This window comes from Chaetomium fimeti (genome assembly GCF_033439085.1).
Source record: "Chaetomium fimeti strain CBS 168.71 chromosome Unknown B0H64scaffold_6, whole genome shotgun sequence".
Lineage (NCBI taxonomy): Eukaryota > Fungi > Ascomycota > Sordariomycetes > Sordariales > Chaetomiaceae > Chaetomium > Chaetomium fimeti.
Genome location: NW_026944334.1, coordinates 1,480,411 through 1,500,222, shown reverse-complemented (window position 1 = coordinate 1,500,222; position 19,812 = coordinate 1,480,411). Strand labels below are relative to the sequence as shown.

Below are 19,812 nucleotides of genomic sequence, written 5' to 3'. Positions count from 1 at the left end.
TGAACTGCGAAGCTATGCTATCCTGCGAAGAAGGGGGTTGGCGGCCAGCTGTTGTGAGGCAAAAATGCAACTTCGCAACTAGGTCCCTCAACATCTGCGTTCTATAAGAAACGAGCTCCCTTATTCTCCCTCCTAAACCGGCCGCGTCCCTTCTGTTGAACGCCTCAGGTGCGTTGGCTAATGCCGTTTCTGTTCCTTGGCCCTCTGGTTGTTCTTCAGGGCATTCAGTCGAGCCTCTTTAAGGCGGCTCCGGGTTCTCTCGTCAATGTCCGTATTGTCACCACAAACATCTTCCTCTTCTTCCTCTTCTTCTTCCTCTTCCTCTTCCTCTTCCTCTTCCTTTTCCTCTACATCGACGAGCTGCTTCGTAAACTTATCCAGGCGAGCCTTGCTCTTCAGAACTGCCCGAGCCGTTTGAGCGTCGGCCCGAGCAGTATCGTCTTTGCTGCGCTGGGCCCAATAGTCTCGGAAGGCTGCGAAATCCAAAACGTCAACGAGCCATGGCCTCGAGAACATTAGAGAGAACAGAATATAACGGTACTCACTTTCAGCTTCTGACCCTTGCAACGGATCATGGGGATCGAACCGATCTTCATTAAGACCATCGAAAGGCTCTGAAAAATGAAAGAGGCGAGCCCGTGCTACCGAGCCTAGCGGGGAAAGGTCACGTCGCTGGCCAGGGGTGTCCATAAAGCTCCTTCGCGGCCTTCTCGGGCTTAGGGTTTCGGCAACGAGCTGGTCTGCCTTGACCACGGGTTTGGCGAGTTGCGATCCCATTGATTTCTGTGTTGAAGGATATTTCGAAGTAAACGGTCTCTGTTGACGAGTTCGATCAGATAAGGTGGCAGTCGACAATCTCAAGAGACTCCCGAGCTGCAAACAGAGGCCAAGAAGGCGAGTGTTGGTTTAATGGAGGAGAAAAGAACGGCAGTAGAAAATAAACAACGCAAGTGTGAACAGCAGCAGGAAGGAGCCCGGCAGTGGTTTTATGGGACGAAAGCCACTGGGAATGTCATCACAGTATCGCTACCTACGCCAGAATAAACGAGGGTAATTATTTAGCTTTCCAGGTTGAAGTCGAATCAACAATAATAATTCACTTGCTTCTCTCTCGCGGCTCTCGGTCTCTCTCTATCTTGCATAAGAGCACATAAGAGAGATGGGCATCCACATGCTAGGTACCTAATATTTACGGTGCGAGGCCACCAGGAGAGGCCGGCAAAATCAGGTGGGGTTAAACATAGAACTCGAGGGACACTTAGTCCCTAAGTTAGTATGTTAGCATGGTATAAGGAGCAAATATGTGTCCATTACCTAGCAGGGGCCCAGTTTACCGGGGCTGTTCTTGCAGTGGCAGCAAGTCTGAGATACGAATAACCGTGTGTCTGAAGCGCACATTAAGGCCATCCTCTATAACTTGACCTGTTGTTACCAAATACCTACTTGGGCCTTTGGCAGCCAATTCGGAGCTCTGGCCCATTGGCGCCTTTTGGTAAACCAAAAACACACACTTCGAACGATATCTCACCAACAACATATCGGCTGACAGACGGCAACCAAAATAGGATTTCAAACATCATCATATGACGACTTCCCTCTAAACGTAGCAGATTCTTGTCCGCGAACATAAGTTTCGCCTTTTTTTCATATACAACATGCAGTGTGAAATCGAAACCGAATGCCAAAGCCAGGAGAGATCGATCCGGGATAGAAAAAACGACACCGACATGCACAAAAGGAATAGTAGAGCATGAGTAAAGAAGCAGCGAGTTCCTTAAAGCTTCGAAGTGTCGGACACAGTATCTTAGGAGCGCCGGTTACTAGCAGCGCTCGTACAGCTGTAGCTCTTCCAAGTTCTAACCCTTGCCCACTTCAGCTCGAGGTCGAAAACGCCGTCTCACCTCTATCTGTGGCCATCCCCAACTATTTCCAGCATCACCCTGGCCCCACATAAACCCTGACGACGTGTAATAAGTCCTAACCTTAAGTTCTCGGTATCGCTGGGTGTTGGGCCGGATATGCGAATATAATTTCAAGCTAGGGAATGTTTAGGGCGTAGTTGATGAGAGTGTCAGGTAAAGTTAATCCGCTGGTAAGCCTTACCGTTATTCTACACCTACCTATTGTGTGCATCCAGTCACTTACACCCGACAGAGACAAGAGGTCGTTCAAATGACACGAGTTTGGACGGAGCCAACCACGTGCCGGTAACGTTGGTATTGGCCGGGATGCTGTTAGCGTTACAGTGGCGCCGCTGCATTTCGGTGGCGGGAGCGGGAAGCCGGAATGTCCAAGCTCCAAGCTTCCCCAGATCTGCAGAGCCGCAACACCAACTTCAATTGCCGTCGCGGTTGCGGGGCACCTTTGTTCGCTCTCCATCGCACCTCTTTCGCGCGCTTTCCGCGGGACGTGATTGAGATGAGAGCATCGCCCTTGCACCGACCCCGGTAGCTGCCACGGCAACGCTAACGATAAACCATGCGATCGCGATCTAGCGGCTCCACAACCGACAAGCCCACCGACCGACCGACCGCGAATTCCTACCTTTTCGCGTCAAGAAAAAAACCCTCCTTTTGCATCACAGCGGCTGCGATTCCCACCAGCACAATCGCGATTGCTGACACTGGGAGGAACATCCAAGCCGCTGCTATCCAACTGGCCTAGTTATCGGGTAAATACCCCTTTGACGCTTGGTTTCTTTCATCCTTTTGAGTTTTGTCGCGGCGTGCGAAAGGTAGAAACAAACTGTCGGTTTTTAAAGTACCTGTGGTGTTGATATAGGTTGTTTGCCATTGGGTTGGAAGTTTCCCATTGTGCGCGCAAGGAGCGCAAGGAGGTGGTTGCACCGTCGTCGCTCTTGCCCGCTTGGGCGGCATCGTGGCCGCACCTCTCTCACAACACCCACTGTCTTCCCTCTTCGCTTTTTTCTGCCCCGCGTTGTGCTTTCCTCTCTACTATCCCGCCGCGACTTGGTTTTCCCCTCCCCGCAGACTTTGCAAGGCAGTCGCGGCCCTTTCTTCTTCTTTCCTCAGACCTTCAACAAAGCACATCATCGCTCCCAGGAAACTGAGGAAGCAACAACTGACGATGCCTGCCCAAGCCCCAACGCCGCGCGCCACGCGCAATAGCCGTGGCCTGCGCCAAAGTCCCGGCGTCTCGTCGGTTGACTCGTGTCAGGGCGATTCTGCCCGAGTTTCTTGTCATCGTGACAACCGCAGCACTCCCACCACCTCCAATTTGTACGTTGCAACTAGTCTGCCCTGCACCAGAGTCCCCGGAGTCACCATGCTCCAGGGTCGCTGATTCCGCGCCCACATCCTCACGAAAGGGCCCCAAAAGATAACTTACCTATGGACCAACACTAACGCTATCATTAGCGCGCTTGCCCTCGAGGCCGCCGCCGACCCCGCGACTCCAACACCTCGTACGCGGTACGCCCAACCAACCCCCCACCCGGCCCACACTCTTGCCCTCGAGGCGATTCCCGTGGAGCAGTTACAACCTGTGACTCCCAACCCAAGGGCTCGTCTCGCGGCAGCCCGTCCGCCAATTTTCCCTCCGCCAGTCTCTCTTCCACCGACCACCCCATACGTTCCCACCCCGCCACCGAGATCATCATTATCCCTCGAGCACCCGTGGGTCACCGCGATCAAAAACACTCCCACGAGGATTCCGAGGAGGGCCGCCTCCCCAAGAACCCCGGTCCGGCACACCCGGTACCTCACAAAGTACATCGACATAACCCCACTGCTACCCACCGCGCCCGCGCCGAAAAGCCCCGGCAGTGAAAGTCTTACTTTTAGGCAACGGCGCGACGAAGAAGGCGAGGAGAAATTTGCGAGAGAGTTGTGGATTGCAATCCGGAACGACCATTACATGAAGGGTTGTTGGTGCGGCCCGCCCAATATTTACAACTCGCGGGAGGAGGCAGAAGTCGCGGCAGGCCACCTGCGCTTCTACGTCGTCGGTTCCGAGGAAAAGAATCTGCGCGTCCTCCAGAAGAAGGACGATTTCAGTTGGCACTGCATTTGTGGAAACAACAACTACCACGCAGTTTACAAGAACCTCCTCAATTCCAACGGAAAACGCCCAGCGGAAGACACTGAGATCGACCTGATCGCGCAAATCCAAAACTCAAACGGCAATAAAAGTGCCCGAAGCATCGACCGGGTTGTACCTACGCCGATCGACCCAGCTCGGCACGGGGAGGCGCACTCGCAGACCCTCAAACCCGCCCAAGCAGCGGCCCAAGTATCTTCCCGATCAATGTGGGACGAGGCCTGCGGCATATTGAGCCGTACCGTCGCGACAATGAGCAGCCCCGTCGCGGCCCTTTACGACACGCTCCAGAAACATTTTTGCGGCGATTCCTACGCGACTCTCGACACCCGCCGAACAGACGCCGACAGTGACGCCATTGTTGTCAAAAGGTTGAAGCGCCAGTCTCCAGCCTCACCCGTGGAACAGTCCCCTTCCAAGGATGGGGACGACGGGTTTGACGACCTTTTGTGGGCCGACTGCCCCACTCAACACATCGGTTCCGAGAACATCCAAGATGTCTACCTTTTCATCGGAACCCAGTTCCAAGATATCGAGACGGGCAAGCTTGTCTACGGCTCCTCAGTTGCGGATATCCAAAAGCAGGCCCCAGACAACACGGACTGCAGCGCCAGCATCGGGATTTTCAAGTACCAGGAACTGAGGCACGGGCCAGTGCTGCCCGAAGAACTCGACCGTAAGAAGAAGGAGAAGTGGATGGAAACGGTACGCGCGTACCATGACAACTTAAAAGGGTGTCTCCGCTTTATCCAGGAGATTTATTGCGTCGGCGGCATTCTTGAGGACGTCAAGAGGAGATATGCCGCGCCGCCGCGCCGCCTGCCATTGCGCGATATTCATTTCAGAAGAGAAGCATTGCTAGCGGCGAAGTTTTTGGATTTTCTGCGGTCACTTGACATCGTGCGGGACATATCCGCTGCCAGCTACCAGACGATTAGCCAGATGATTGTGGATATTAACGCCATCCACAAGTCAGAAATGCTGCCTAGCTTCGTCGAGTTGAGGGAGGACCCCATCGAAAACATGCCAGGGTGCTTTCCAGAGGATAAGGTTTCTGCCATGGAGGAGATCCCCGCCGACGAGTTCGAGTGCGAAGTTCTGTACGAACGCAGGTTTCCGGACCCAGCGCCATCCGATGAGGAAGCACGGGGCAAACTTGGCGACTACAAAATGGTGCTAGAGCCCAAGGGGATCCTCAAACCGCCGAAGGTGAGGGACGATGCTCCGGCCTCGCCCAAGTACGTGGCAACCCCCGAAAAGCACAGGAAGCTTTCCTTCATCAACCCGGTTTCCAAGTTTATCCCCCCCGCCCATATTCCAACCAAACTGATGGCACCACACGAGGCGGAGCGGTTTTTGAAGGCAAAGTTAAAGGCAGAAGTTCTCCGCGATAAGCACTCAACCCGCAAGTTCGAGGCTCTCCAAACTGTCTCTCGGCAGGATGATGATGGGTCCATTCGCCTCAAAGACAAGTGGAGCTTGGAGGCCCTTGAAAAGGACGACCAGGAGATGGGGCTCACCTACCACGCTCATAAATACGATGGCTTCCTCAATGACCTCCACGATGATTTGGAGAAGCGGGCCGAGGCAGAGGAGGAACAACGCGCGAAGCCGCCGACCAGGCTCGCTCCTCAACGACACATGGTGCAGATTCCGCTTCCGCCTCTACCATCCACCCCCGCGATGCGTCGACGGGCGGCCCATCTTCTTGAGAATGACACCAGTAGCCCGGCAAGTTCTAGTCCTAGAATCAACCCTCTGCGCACCAAAGCGGAGGTGCAGCGCCCCAAGCCTGCTGAGCAGAGGCGTGCTCCCCGTACCTTGGAGGAATTCTTTGCAGAAGATGACGATGACTTGGCCATCTCTGTCGCAAAATTTGAGCAGCTGCAGATTGATCGACAAATCCGAGACGAATTCGAGACTGGAATTCGGCGAGACGCTGAAGAGAAGCGGAAACGCGAGGAAGAGAAGGCTCGTCGTGAGGAGCAGCGCCGCCTCGAAGAGGAGCGTCGACGGCAAGAGGAGGAGCGCCGCCGTGAGCAAGAAGCCCGGAGACAGAAAGAAGCCGAGGAATTTGCTGCGCTCACCGGGTTGAGACAACCCACTCGCCCTCTTATCATCCCCTTGTCCGAGGATTGGAACTGCAAAGTCGTCAACGCCGCGAGAGCGAATCCCGCCGCTGAGCTCGTCAAAACCCTTGAGGGCCAACCGCTTACTAGGCGCGACTTTGTTGAAAAGCTTCTTCCGCCTACCGCGTGGCTAAATGACAACGTGATCATCGGCTCAATCCTGTACATCGCGGACTATATCAACAAAACGAAGCGCGCGACAGATCAGGAACCTAAGTGTGCCGCCTTCACATCTTACTTTTGGCCCCGCGTCCTCTCCCATGGCCCGAGTGCCTGCGGCCGCCTCCTACGAAAAGCTGGTGTCCGCAAAGCGAACTTCCTCGACATCGATACAGTCTTGATACCCATCTGTGCGCAGGCCCACTGGACCCTGGCCGTAATCCGCCCCGGCAAACGGACCGTTGCACACATTGACTCGATGCGCGGGGGTGGCGGCGACGGGGCCGTCAAGGCCAAACTACTCGAGCTAGTGCGCTTTATCCTCGAGGACCAGTTCGTCGAAGCCGAGTGGCGCGCAATCGACTACGAAGCCCCGCGTCAGACCAACGGCTGGGACTGCGGTGTTTTTACCATCACGAACGCTATGTGCATCGCGATGGGTCTGAATCCGAAATATTCGTACACAGAGGGCGAACTAACGCTGCAACGGAGACGGCTGGCGGCGATACTCCTCAACGAAGGGTTCAAGGGCGAGTTCAGCCTCGATGGGTTCTGAGCGGGGAATGGGAATGAGACTTTCCTCCCTGCCCCAGCCCTGTACAAGTCTTTTCTATCCACCCACCTTCGAATCTGAAATCGACAATGGGCGGCATCACACACCGAAACTCACTCACCTACACTTCTAATACCACATTTTGAAAACAATGTAAGGAGACGACGATTCCTTCCCACAAATCCGTATCCTCTACAACATTCACATTCCACGTTACGTTACACGGCTTCATGGCAACGGGCGAACGGCGTTTAGACATTGGGGCATCGGGATTTGCATTCTTGGCGGGCTTTCATATCAAAAAATCGGACATGGCCTTTCAACCGGAAAGAGAGAGGGAGACAAAACAGTGCGGGCGACGGGTTGGCTTCTTTGAGGACATTTCCATGGTGTTTTGGGGGCATACCACTTTAGGCATTACTTCTGTTGCTGGCTGGTCGGTTTGGATAGATGGATGGTATCCATGGCGGGCTTGGTGAGGGGGGAGCAAGGTGGGGGGTTTGGAGATGATGTTTGCCTACGGGCACGATCCGGCCGGCTTGACGGGAGGGGCAGGGACATGAATGAGTACCAGTCTCGTCATGTGCGTTTGGTTGACTTGGTTCTCTCACATGAGTCGGCTGGGTGGCTTTGTATCTTTGGCGTTTCTTTCTCCATGGCCTATTGTGGGCTTGTTGATACCCCTTGCGGCGAAACAGCGTTTGAGTTTTTTGGGGCTCTGAATGGGCTGGCTAGGCTGGTTGGATGGACGAAGCGGCTGCCCTTGGGATTCGGGTCTTTTTTGGGGACTTTACTGAGCTGAGGGATGGGTGAATACAGCGGGTTGACTGATGCCTATTTGTTACCGTGATTATGGGTGTTACTACGTGATGGGAGGGTACTTGTAGATGTGGGAGAGGTTAAGGGGGCGACATGAGAGACTTGGTCCTGCAGTTTAACAAAGCGACATCGACAATATCGCTGCCTGCCAAGGGCCGGTCGTCTTCTCACCTCCTCAACCACCTCGACAATGTATTTGACCGTTGGAATGGATGCCTAGACTTCACTGACTCATCTTCCCGACAGCGTTCACACCATTCTCTCTTCTCTAGCCATCATGACACTCCACACACCACCACTTGACATGCACAGTACATACAACAGACAGCATCCAACGAGGCCAAAACGGTTGCCATCGCACGTGGCCGCGTCTGATCCGATCCCCTCCCCGGCCAGCCACGATCGTCCGCTGCCGTCACGCAAAAGCTTGCCGATCTGTGGCGCGCGCCGAAGACAAAGAAAAAAACGTGGGATTTGACGAAGGCCGGACGCCTCGGCATGCGTGGCCGGAGAGGGGGTTCTTGGGTCGATGGAACATGGCCCGCTTTCGTTCATGTTCGAGGGCCGATCGACGCGGCGACTGCCCCTCGCGGCGAGGTGGCACGTCGTTTTGCTTGGTTCTGTGTACACGATCACACGATGAGTCCCCCCCCCCCCCCCCCCGAGTCCCCGTCTGCCATGCCATGCGGTTTGGGCCGCGTTGTGCATGGCTGACGTTTAAAACTGCTCGTCCCTGCGTCGGGTCTGGGTGCGGTCGCCTGGTTTTGGGTTGTATTCTGCAGACTGAGTCCCTGGGTGGGGTGTGGAAGGTGGAATTATTGGGGGATGGTGGACAAGTCAAGTCGAGAGGGCTGTGGCTACGGAGAGTACTTTGTTTTCGGGGTGGTGTATTCATCTGAGAATGGTAGAGAGTTAGACATGGCGCGTCAGTCCCTCTCGTCGTCGGAAGGAGGTCGGCTTGACTGCTCCCCGACTCCCGAGCATAACTGAAACTGACGACTGGGCTCGCTGCCGTCCCTATACGGTAAACTTGAACACCACGAGGGGTGTCGGCCGAGTCGGTTTCGCAGCGAGCATCAACGTCGGCTTGGTAATCTCAATTGGTGGAGAAACGGGAGGCAAGGGGTAGCAGAACCAAAGAAATGGGTTGAATGGTCCATGGTAGGGATCAAAACCCAGCTGGCCTCGAGTGAGTTTTTGGTTTGACCCTGTTAACGGGACATTCCGACGAAGAAACGCGGATTCGGCTTATACAGAAGAACCTCGAGGCGGAAAAGAAGCTCAGGGGTAACTTTCGAAGGAAGGTGTTGTACGAAGTCCCATGGGATGCGTGCCAATCAACAGTGCCTCTCTCGTTTACGAGTGGAAGATGAAAAAGGAGGTCAACAAGCCCCTGGACACCGCCTGGCGACGGAAGCTCTATTGCCCGGGTTTATGAGGCGGTGTGGTCAGCATTCAGCGAAATACGACGAGACGGTGAGACTGTTGATGCCAGCAGCCGATGTCGTGTCTTCCGCGTCGAGTCTCATCACTGAGGAAGACGGCGTTTCTCAACTCGACGGCGTCGTCATCAAGATAGGACAACCCCGGGCCCGTCATGATCGCTCGCATCTTACGGGGCTCAATAGCACCGTTTCATTCGCATGAAATGCCCTAGTTGGCACATCGCAGCTGTTAATCATGGAGTCATGATGGATCTCCATCCCCAGTGCCACAGGAACATGCCGAGAGGTAAGACCCATTCATGGTCAAAAGTCCATGTCACATCGTGCCCTGGCCGAGTCCGACGAAATTCCCTTCAGACCCTTCTCCAGGTCTCATGCTGGGTATACCGAGGCATCGTAGACCTTATCTCAGCTCCTCCGGAGTAACTGCTTAAGCATCGTGACCGCGTGATTTGTCACCAAACCCAAGTCTCGGAGAACGACAACCGGCACCGCGCAAACACGGTCCCCTCCCACGACATCGGGAACGACCCTGACCAATGCAATGTCACGGCGCCATTCGGGCATCCATTGACTGATTCAGACACTTGGTACGATGCAGACAGCCGTCCACAAGAGCAACCACCCACGTGTCGCATCGTTCCGCCCAACCCAACACACCCAACCCCTCGGTTACGGTGTCGTGGGTGTCACTAGGGAGTGGTCTGTTCGCGGCGGACACCGCTCCCCCACGAAGAGCCCCCCTTCTCCCCCACCCCCTAACCAAGAACAAGGAACGAAGGCGAAGAAGAAGAAGAACCTTGTTCCGGCCCCGGTCTCGGACGCGGCGAAACCCCGGATGTCGAAGACCACACCGTTCTGGAAAGATCAAGTCGCGTGTTCCCCTTGTTCAGTCGCTCCCGTTTTCATAGCGTCGCAGTCAACCGGCTCCCGGCGAAAAGAGGATGGACGGACAGACGGACGACACCACGCGCTCCCCGGATTGCCATCGGCGATGATGTTCCCCTGGGGTTGGGGTGAAATGTGAAATGACCCCCAACAAAAACACTCTGCGGTTGAATAAACTCCCATGTCTCTTGTCATCTGTCACCGCCCGGTCCGGCTCAAACCAAACATCCCCCCTGGCCAAGCCAGAGAGAGGGAGAGAAACGCAGAAGGAGGTCGTCTGGTCCAGCAACGGGCCCCCCACGTCCCGTCGGTCTCAGATTGACGAGCGCGGCGGTCGCGGATCCCACCCCAGCCATGGTTTCTCCGCCCTCGATCCCTCCCCTCCACACCCATGGATCCCCGTTTGGTTGTGGTGGAGTCGGCAAGGTCGCATTCAATTTCGTTCGCCTCGGCAAGTCCCATGGGGATCTTCTTTCTGGACGGAGACTTTGCCGGACGCTGTGAGTGGTCCGGATAGTGACATACAAAGAGCCTTCACAGACGATGGGCAGAGGTCAGTGCTTCCCATGTGGTGCTGGGAATGGAGCTCATTCACAACGAGCAAGCCACTCGTGACCCTTGTGGCCAAAGAAGTCGGACTCTTCGAGCAGCAAAGACTCGATCGAGCAAAAGAAAAACAGGCTCGAGGAAAATCAAGTCGAATCGAGTAAAATGAAACTAAAATCAAGCAAAACCAGGCGTACTTCGTAAAGCGAAACTGTAATTCTGTACGTATAATCTTCACACCCCGCCAGGGCTCCCGACGTTTGGGCGCTTTCTTGCGGCTCCTGGCGGATGACCTTCGTTTCCTTCCTATCCACATCTGGAGTCCGGCCTTCTTGGCCCACCCGCCGATGACCTGCCTGCCTGCTAGCCTCGTCCGGGGGGCAAAGGGCACGATCTTCACAAACGGCGGGGATAAGAGGGCATCGGACTCGGTGACAAGCACAGCCCCATGAGCCCCCCCCAGGTGCCCAGCTCCCCAGCCGCCAGGGCACCGCGGTTTGCCCCGGGTATTCTGGCTTGTTGTGCCCACATCGTCCTGTGGAGCGTCGTCACTCACTAATTAAGAGCGGTCTGATGAGAGAGAATGTTCTTCTGCTGCTCGGTGAGGACGAGGCTGCCGGACGCGGTCACCCAACAACCCCGGGCGCGCCGCGGTCTGTTTGCTCGCCTCGCTCGTGAAGTATGACCGGAAAAAGGAAAGAAGGTCACGGGCGGCCTTGAATAGCCGCATCACCAAGCCGAAGGGGCAAGATCTGATTGGGCCATCGGGCAATGGTTGTGCAACTTTGGAACCACGAAAGGGGGGCGTTTGGGTTTTGCGGGCTCCACCGCGTAGGTTGTTATCAAGTTAGCGGATGCACAAGCGTGGCAGGCTGAGCTGTTGTGTGGGCCAACAGAAATACTTTCTCGCCCGCCCACGGTTCCACGTGCTGTGCGGCTCAAGGGCGTTTGGCCAAGCTTGGGAAAATCCCATCAGGATCTTGGGAGAAGGGAGGGCACAAGGGGCACAAGGGGTGGTGGTGGTGGTGGGGTTGGCCAAGGGGATCTCCGTGAAGCTCGGCTTGAACCGAAAAGTCCAGGCCGTTGTCGGCTGCGTGTCCTTTTTTGACCAAACGCTCCGATGGCAAAGGACGGGGACGACCTTGGGGAAGGCTGTCTTCCGTCCTGCTTCCGAGCCAGCCTCCTCGGCTCGGAGCTGAGAAAGGAGAAGTCAACGGGCGCCAAAAGAAGGCAACGGGGCCGGATCCTTTCAGCTGGCGCGCCTTGTTTCGCGGTGGCGCGAAGTGGATAAAGTCAGTCAGCCCATTAATAACGAGGTGGTACTTTTCCCACCAACACCTTGAGTTCTAAAGCTTGGCGGTGGAGTTGACAGGTCATCTCGACGGAAAAATGTTGTGTGAGAGAGGGCATGTGCTGGCATCAATGGCGTGAAGAGGCTTTTCCAGACTTCTGATGCGGTCAGTTTTTGCGCGAGGCCCCTGAGAATCCCCGTTCGATGAGAGGAAAGGAAAACACGATTTGTGGGTCGAAACAAAGAAAAGCGCCTTTTTCTGTTGGTGGTTGTTCGCTGTCATCAGTAATATTCTAGAAAATCTGATGGAAGAAAAGGGTTTGGCGGACAGAACCACCACGGTTCGCGCTTTCGCGCCTCCTGCCCAGTCTGTCCCTCGGGCGCGGCGTCTCCGTTGCAAAGTTGCAACGTACCATGAGACGGAATCTTCCACAAGCCCATGCACGAGGATTCGCTGCATCGGTGCTGCCCTTGGAACCCGCCCTGCAGGACGGCACAACATGCAACCACACGGCTTCCCGTCTTTTTTCGCTTGGCTCACGCAACCACCCGCGGAGGGAAAGCTTCTAGAAGCCTTCTGCTGCAGATGAGAGCTTCTTCCGCCTTGCCCGATCTGGATGGTGACAGCGACGTCTCATGCAATGCCCAAGGGAGGCGGGTTGGAGGAAAATGCCCGGCAGGATCGATTTGTGATGATCGAAGACGGCATGCCGAAGCGAGACCCGCCTGCGCCGCTGTCTTTGGTTGCCCTGCAGTTGTGCCGCACGCTGGCAGTTGTGGCGAACCACACAACCGCGGTTCTGGGAGAGAGTTATGATGTGTGTTGTGTTCATAAGGGTATGTGTGGTGGCCGATCACCCATCATCGCGATCCCGTGGAGCCGTGGTCGTCATGGAATGTTCTCTGCAGATGCCCGATCGGGCTCACCATGTGCCGTTATCCGCGGTGGCTGCAATTCCACGCGCATACACGTGTACATAGTGTAGTATACGAATGCTGCGTGCAGTTGCCTGTTGCCATTTCCGACGAGGCATCGTCGCTTACCGGAGTAGCCGGCCCTGTGTGCCCTTTGAGCCCGCCCAACGGCGTGGCACAGGAGCAAACAGACGCGCCCGCGCTAGGATGTTACCGTCCCCGCGCAATTTTTAACTGTCGGTGGCGATTGTGATAGGTGCTGTGTCATGGTCTCTCTTTCAGTCAACAAGCATCACTCGCTGCTGACGTTGTACTTTGGTGCTGTGTGGCCGGAGCCCGCGTCGTGGACCCGGTCGTCGCCGCGATTGTTTGGACAGGAGGGGCGGCTTGTTTCCGCCCTCGGCTGCCTGACTTCAGTCAAGAACGTTACGGAATACCCGCCCGGTTTGTCGCCATTGGCACAATATCAACAATCTTTTGTTGGCCCGTTGTGATCAAAGAAACGGGCGGTGGTCTGATGACGTCCGGCCGGAGTGATATCTCCACCTCACGGGATGCACCAGCCAAGACATAACCTTATCTTTCTTTGTCTGATGCGCAAAATGACGCGAGATGGCCACTTGGCGCGGCTCGGGGTCTCGCTCCGAAGGCGGCCTTGGGCTGTCTCACTTGGGCCTCGAGGATATGTGTGTACATAATCTGTACATACACAGTAGAAGCCGTACTTGTAGGCGACTGCCCCGTGCGCTGAATCGATTTCCCAGCAGAAGCCCGAAAGAATGCGGGCCGGAGATTAAGTACGTAACAGATCCCTTGACCTGGAATGGTGGCGTTCCCGGGGGGTCATTCGCCCATACAGTTTCGACTGTGTCGACAGTGAATGGGAATGCTCAGCTTACTGTGATACGGTGTATTGTATTCATTTGTATGGGCGTCGTTTTTCGGCTGATGGCACAAACCGAGCCGAACGGAAGTGTCCAAATCGGAACTCGCCGGCTGAGTGGACGGTTGAAATGGGTGAGGAGGTGGTCCCTGTTAATCAGAGTGACAGAGTTCAACGGTATGTCCGTGATTCCGGGGTGCTCCCGGCGCCTCCTGGGGGCTTTGAAGATTGGCAACCACGGCGGCTCCGGTGTGGGTTACACAAAACACAAAACGGCCGAAACATGAAGAGTTAAAAAATAAAGCCGCAAAACGCCATGGAGGTGTTCCAATTACCTCTCACAGCCTCGTAGCCTCGGCCAAGGTCATCACTGTGTGGCCTCGGAGGTCAGCCGGAAGGGCGATCAGGGCGGCCTGATCATCGTCATGCCCGCGTTTCGCACCACAAGTTGCGACCGATGGCTGCGATCGATGGCCACGGCCCGGCCGGTCGGAGTGTGGAAACAACGGGGGCGTTCCGATCGATAACTCCCAAGTTAAGTTCGAATTATTGTTCTGGAACGTCGGAAGAAACTTCAAGACTCTGGAAATGACGCATTGCCATCCCACCCACCGCACTGGCACTGGCCGCCCATCGTTTATTCTTTATTGCATCGAAGGCCGTGTGGCAAAGGAAGAGAATAAACGGTCGAAGCTGTGGTCCCGTTCTTTCGGGTTCCGTTCCAACGACCCCGGTTTTTTTTGGGTGATTTGGTCCGTCTCGATCATGACCGTCGCCAAGGGCTGCTCTGATTGGCGGTCCAGGTTCGTGAGCAAACTGCCGAGGAGTTGGACTGCGACAAGGACTGTGACAGGGGACTGCACTGAAGTGGTGGTCCATGCGTTGCGTATCCGGAAACCTGAAAGTGGACAGTTTCGATGATTCCAGCTTTGCCTGTTCATGTCTGTTCATCCATATCGTCTGTTTGGCGTTTTTCCTCCGTTTTTTTTTGTTTTGTTTTGTTGTTTTTGGCTGCGTATTTTTCGCCGATGGTGGTGATGCGGCCGCCCACCACACGTGCTCACCATTCCAGCACTTGGCTTCTGGAATTTGCACCTTCAGAGCCGGATGCAACGAGTCGTGCTGCAGGGACGACAGAAGCAAATGTGGAGAAGGCGGATCCGAACCCTGCCGGTTCGGCGTGCTCGGCCAGGGTCCTTGCCAAGGGGGGCCCGAGCATCTCAAGCCATGTGGAGCGCACATATCCGTCAGCCGAAGCCAGCACCAAGACCAGTTTGGACAAGCTCAGACAAGTCGGTCGTGGCGGTTTTTGAAAAGAGCCGCGCCTTGCGGGCAGGCCGTGCTGCGCTTTCGCTTGGTAATCTTCGTAATCGATGGATCGATCGCCAGAACGAGCATGTCAGCGTCGCGCGAGGAACTTCGCGCTCAGTTGATGATGACGACCCGATGTGATAACAGAGCACGACAGACAAGGAGTCAGACACTCGGGCATCGGCCTCATCAGAACCATCGCAGACGGTGGAGAGAGAATGTTCAAGACCCCTTCAGCTTCTCCACCGCCATCGCCGTGTGACGCAAATTCGTACACAGCCGGTCGAACGACGTGTCATGCCATGCGCGCCGCCACCGCGGCCGACGGTGGAAATAAACAATCGATAAATTATCGTGATTATCTCAAAGCGCGTGCAGCAGATGGCTGCGTGCGCTGGTTTTCGATGGATTTCGGGGTCGGCTGGTGTCGAAGGAAAGAGCGAGGTTCGATAGGTAGTTTGCTGGGCCGCATTGCACTGCATTGGCTGTGGAAGTATTGATCAGAGCAGTCGTTCAGTGACACATCACCAATCAATTCCGTCGTGCGATCGCCGCGCGAAGGGACGTCGGACGATGACCGCAGCCAAGGCAGCACTGATTGGGCCGCACAACATGGGAAGCAATCCATCCATGGGATGGATGCATGCTCGCCCCTTCAGAAGGCTTCTAGAAGCCCTGCCCTGCGGTACTGGATGGTCAGGGCGCCCCACTCTCGGCGCACCTCCGTGTTCTTCATTTCCTCCGCCCGAAAACCACCCAGGGATGTGTGCCACCACGCGCGCCCGCCAGGGATGGCCAGGGATGGCCAGCAAGTTCAGCACCAGAGGATGCGCCAGAGGCTTTCTCACCGTCGCCAAATTTTCCTGTCCAGGACCTCCCCGTCGCGCTAACCCGCGCAGATGGCATGACAGGGCAAATCTGGATGATCAGTCTTTTCCCCTGTCAGTTTGCGGAGCCCGCCCACTCCGTTTTTTCTTCTTTTTTCCTGGTTGCCGCCTTGGCCACCTGGTGACCTGGACCGTGGCCGACTACCGCTGGTTTAGTTATCGTGAGCGGTCTGCTTGGATAGCTTGGCTGCTTGGGTGGGAATGGCGAGGCAATAGGCGGGAACTAGGGGACTGGGCGTTGAAGAGAGCTGCAGGTTATGGAACATTGATCAGTGAGTTTCGCCCAACAAGGAAGTGGAAGAGCCCCCCAGGAAAAAACGCTGGATCCAGCTTGGCCATGCCAATGGGTAAGGTTGTTCCGTTTTGCTCCCTGTCCAGGGTCTGGCAGAATCACCCGTGCTGGGTCGCTCTTACCTAGGATATTATTCCCGTACCTCCCCGGCACCTTCCCAACCCCTGTCCGCCCTGCCCCTCCCCCGGGCGTCCTGCTCCCTTCGCCGAACCTTCTAAAAGACAGGCTGCTGCGTGCCGTGCTTTGTCTGATTTCCCTTTTGATCTCCTTTCTCCTCAACCCCCCCCCCCTCAAACCACCAATCCTAAGCGCCCGACCTCCCGCTCCTCCATCTCGCCTCTCAACCGAACAACCGGGTCGACTCCTCTTCGACGGACCACTTGCTCCTTTTCGCCATCCGGAGCACACAACCAGCACCGACGCTACTATTGTTCGTCTGACGTCTTCGAAAGCTTCCAGTGCGTGGCCTTCCCGCATCGTAAATCGACAAATACCCGTCGCCCATCCCGCCCGGATTTTGCTGTCGCCGAGGCCTGATTACTCTCCGGCCCTTTGTGTGTGTTTTTTTTTTGTGAGACAGCAGGCTCCAGGAATTACACCGACTCGCCGTCGACATCATTGATTCTTCCCGCACCTCCATCCGAACCTACCCCACGCCCTTGGGTATTTCACCTCGAAGCCGATTCGATACCGGACGGGGTCCTGTTGTGTGCTGCGATCCTTCAAGGTCGTTTACTGTACGCCCTCCGGCTGTTTCAGAGAGGAGTACCACGATTCCCGACGACACGGCGACTGGGTCCTGACCGAAAACCACCTGGATTCCCCCACTACGCTCGCTGCACTTGCCCGGTAATCGGTCGAGGTAATTGGCTAGCCTGTGACCGGTATCTGCTGTAGCCCGAGCAAACGACATACTGGTGGCGTCCCCGCCATCATGCTGAGTCGGAAGGAATGAAGAGAAGGAAGATTCCGTCATATCAGTTCACACGCCATTACGTTTGTTGCTCCGGCAGCTAGGCCCAGTAGTTGCTCGCTGGCTTTTCAAAGAACCGCGGGCAGGATGCCCAGGGCGCAGCATCGAGGGTATTCACCAACCCGGATGCCCCCGAGACCGCTTTCAAGAGAATCATCAACACAGCCGTCATCCGTCCTCGAGGACGACGACTCAATCATGTCCACATCACGCCCCCCAAGCCTGGCGCTCATGCCTCCGTCTTCGGCATGTTCGAACCCGGCGTCGCCCCCATCGCTGAGGGACATACTCACCAATATCGCACCGCCGCCCTACACGCTCGGTGCCTTCACAGCCTTTCTATCACAAAATCACTGCATGGAGACGCTCGAGTTCACCATGGATGCCGATCGTTACAGCACGGCGTACTCTAACTTTCTGATGGAGCAGGCATCCGGCTTCGCAGATGGCAAGGACCATGTGTGCTCGCTCTGGCAGAAGATCATCAACGCTTACATATTACCCTACGGCCACCGGGAAGTCAACCTTCCGTCCCATGTCCGGGACCGTTTACTTTCGTTACGTTGCACGCCAATCCCTCCCGACCCGTCGGAGCTGGACGAAGCCGTGAGGATCGTGTATGAGCTCATGAACGACTCGGTGCTAGGCCCGTTCATCGCCTCGGTGACACCGCAGCAAGACTGGTCTGGGGAGCACGACCCGAGGCACGTGCGGTCGCGCCTCCGCATTCCCAAGGATTTGTCGTCGAGCCCGGAGGATTCGAGCCGATCGCCAAAGATAAGCTTCTTGCCCATGCTCAACATGCCATGGACCAGCGAGCCCAAGAGTTCCGCCTCGTCGTCCAGCGAGTACGCCGAGCGTGCGCTCACAGACGGCAGCGCAAACACGCCCTCCCCGGTTTCGGACGAGCCCATGACACCGCCTACCACACCGCCAGTCTCAGACTGGGAGTTCAACACCTCTCCTGGGGCTCTTCACAAGGCCACCAACTCGCATAGCAGTGGCTGGAAGAAGGTGGGCGCGAAGCTTGGCCTCAATAGGATGGGCCGCAGCAAGCGCGGCCACAGCTCGAGCGCCACTTCGGCCCCGGTTGACGTTGATGTTCCAATGCGCGACCCTGACCATGCCAGACGCAGGACCAACCCCTTATAGGGATTACAGGTCACGCCGATCCCTGACGACTCCGTCACAGCCTCCCCCGAATGTGCCCGGCCGGCGGCGCCCGAGACGCGCGCCGACAGCGACGAAGCACTGACCGAAAAGCAATCGCTCCGCACGTCGGGCGATTGGGAGGAACCGCACCCGGGGCAGCGCTACCCGATCACCGTCGTGGGGAGCGCGCGCCCGGGTGCTGCCAACACCAACGGAGTCGGCAAGGCCGGCGTGGCCGCAAAAGCCTATTCACCATATCCCACCCGCGGGTGGGCAACAAAAGACCGGCGGTTCGCGCCCACGAGAATGCGAACCCCGGCACTGCGCCCTCTTAAGATCCCTCAGGACAACGCGAGACTGTCCACCCACACGACGAACAGCATCAGCACGCCTACGAGCATGTCGCACATGCTCCCCCGTCCAGCCGCGACTCAAAAGGCACCGGCCTCCGGCCCGCTATGCTGCCCATTGCTGAAGATCAACAGCAACACCGCCACCCCCAGACCGACAACCCCTATCTCGCCGTCGCCAAGCTACGACCACGAGTCCATCCGCCTTTCCATGACGGATTTCTCGGGCTTCCTCGAGCCCAGCCTCACCAACGTCACCACCTCGAGCACCGATGCTTCCTCGCACATGTCGCTCGACCCCACGCCGACGACAGCGACGATGATGGAGAAACAGATGCAGCCCGAGGACATGGGCGGCAGACTGGACCCCGACCCGGACCCGTACGGCTGGGACGCGGAGCTCGACAAGCGCATCGTCGTGCCGCCTACCGGTCCTGTGGGCTTGGGCCTGGGCGCCATGGCCGTCGACGAGGATGGTGGTGGTACCGAGGAGTACTGTCCCGTGATCCAGTACCGCCGCGCAGGCGGTGCGAGGAGGACGCTGCTGCAGCGGGTGTTGAGTTTTGGGCCTGGCAGCCTGAATGGTAATCAATAATGACCACTTGTCTTCTTGCGTTTTCTATTCTGTTTTTCTATGTGTCTTTTTGATTCATGGCTGGCGGGTTGCTTGCTTGCTTGGTTGGGCGGTGCGCTGTGGTGGAAATACCCTGTCGTATGTCTATCTATCTTATGGTCTTGTCTTGTCTACTCGGGCTCTGGCACTGTTTGGTTTAGACCGGTTTGGTTTTTGGGGGGTTGGTCGGCGGGTGGTTGGGGAGCCCACGCCCTCCTTGCACTCTTTCTCTCTCCCTACTACGGATGATGATTTCTTTTTTGTTATGTGGCATGGCAAGCATGAGACGGCGGGTGGGCTGGTTGGCGGGCGGTGTAATGTGTTTTTTTGTTTGTTTTTTTCCCCCATTGGTTGGGTTCTTCTGTTCATGTGGTGGTGGTGTTGGACGCGGCTGTGGGTGTTGTCGCAGGTTGGTGTGTACATACATACGAAATGTGGTGAAAAGCAAAGCATGGCGTTCTTGGCGGCAGAGGGGGCCGGTTGGTTAAGGGGTTGGGAAGACGGCATGCATGCATACATACATACATCCACGAATACATACACTGAG

General features: G+C 56.3%; 5 protein-coding genes across 5 annotated transcripts; 4 read left to right on the top strand and 1 right to left on the bottom strand.

Moving 5' to 3' along the window:
* Positions 1-177: 177 nt before the first annotated feature.
* B0H64DRAFT_376241 (uncharacterized protein) lies at positions 178-777 on the bottom strand (the record flags this gene model as incomplete). The annotated part of the gene is made up of 2 exons (XM_062802463.1): positions 178-473; positions 546-777. The coding sequence occupies 2 exons, from the start codon at positions 775-777 to the stop codon at positions 178-180; spliced, it is 528 nt and encodes a 175-aa protein (XP_062656835.1).
* Positions 778-3,087: 2,310 nt separating this feature from the next.
* Positions 3,088-6,903, top strand: B0H64DRAFT_326186 (uncharacterized protein; the record flags this gene model as incomplete). The annotated part of the gene is made up of 2 exons (XM_062800725.1): positions 3,088-3,239; positions 3,378-6,903. The coding sequence occupies 2 exons, from the start codon at positions 3,088-3,090 to the stop codon at positions 6,901-6,903; spliced, it is 3,678 nt and encodes a 1,225-aa protein (XP_062656834.1).
* A 7,419-nt stretch (positions 6,904-14,322) lies between these two features.
* B0H64DRAFT_403994 (uncharacterized protein) lies at positions 14,323-15,463 on the top strand. The gene has a single exon (XM_062804365.1). It carries the CDS (start codon positions 14,565-14,567, stop codon positions 15,258-15,260), a length of 696 nt encoding a protein of 231 aa, XP_062656833.1. The 5' UTR covers positions 14,323-14,564; the 3' UTR covers positions 15,261-15,463.
* Positions 15,464-15,540: 77 nt separating this feature from the next.
* B0H64DRAFT_210255 (uncharacterized protein) lies at positions 15,541-16,410 on the top strand. Its single transcript, XM_062799410.1, has one exon. The coding sequence runs from the start codon at positions 15,572-15,574 to the stop codon at positions 16,301-16,303; it is 732 nt and encodes a 243-aa protein (XP_062656832.1). The 5' UTR covers positions 15,541-15,571; the 3' UTR covers positions 16,304-16,410.
* An 827-nt stretch (positions 16,411-17,237) lies between these two features.
* On the top strand, positions 17,238-19,313 carry B0H64DRAFT_465502 (uncharacterized protein; the record flags this gene model as incomplete). Its single annotated transcript, XM_062807669.1, has 2 exons — positions 17,238-18,164; positions 18,303-19,313. The coding sequence occupies 2 exons, from the start codon at positions 17,238-17,240 to the stop codon at positions 19,245-19,247; spliced, it is 1,872 nt and encodes a 623-aa protein (XP_062656831.1). The 3' UTR covers positions 19,248-19,313.
* Positions 19,314-19,812: the final 499 nt, after the last annotated feature.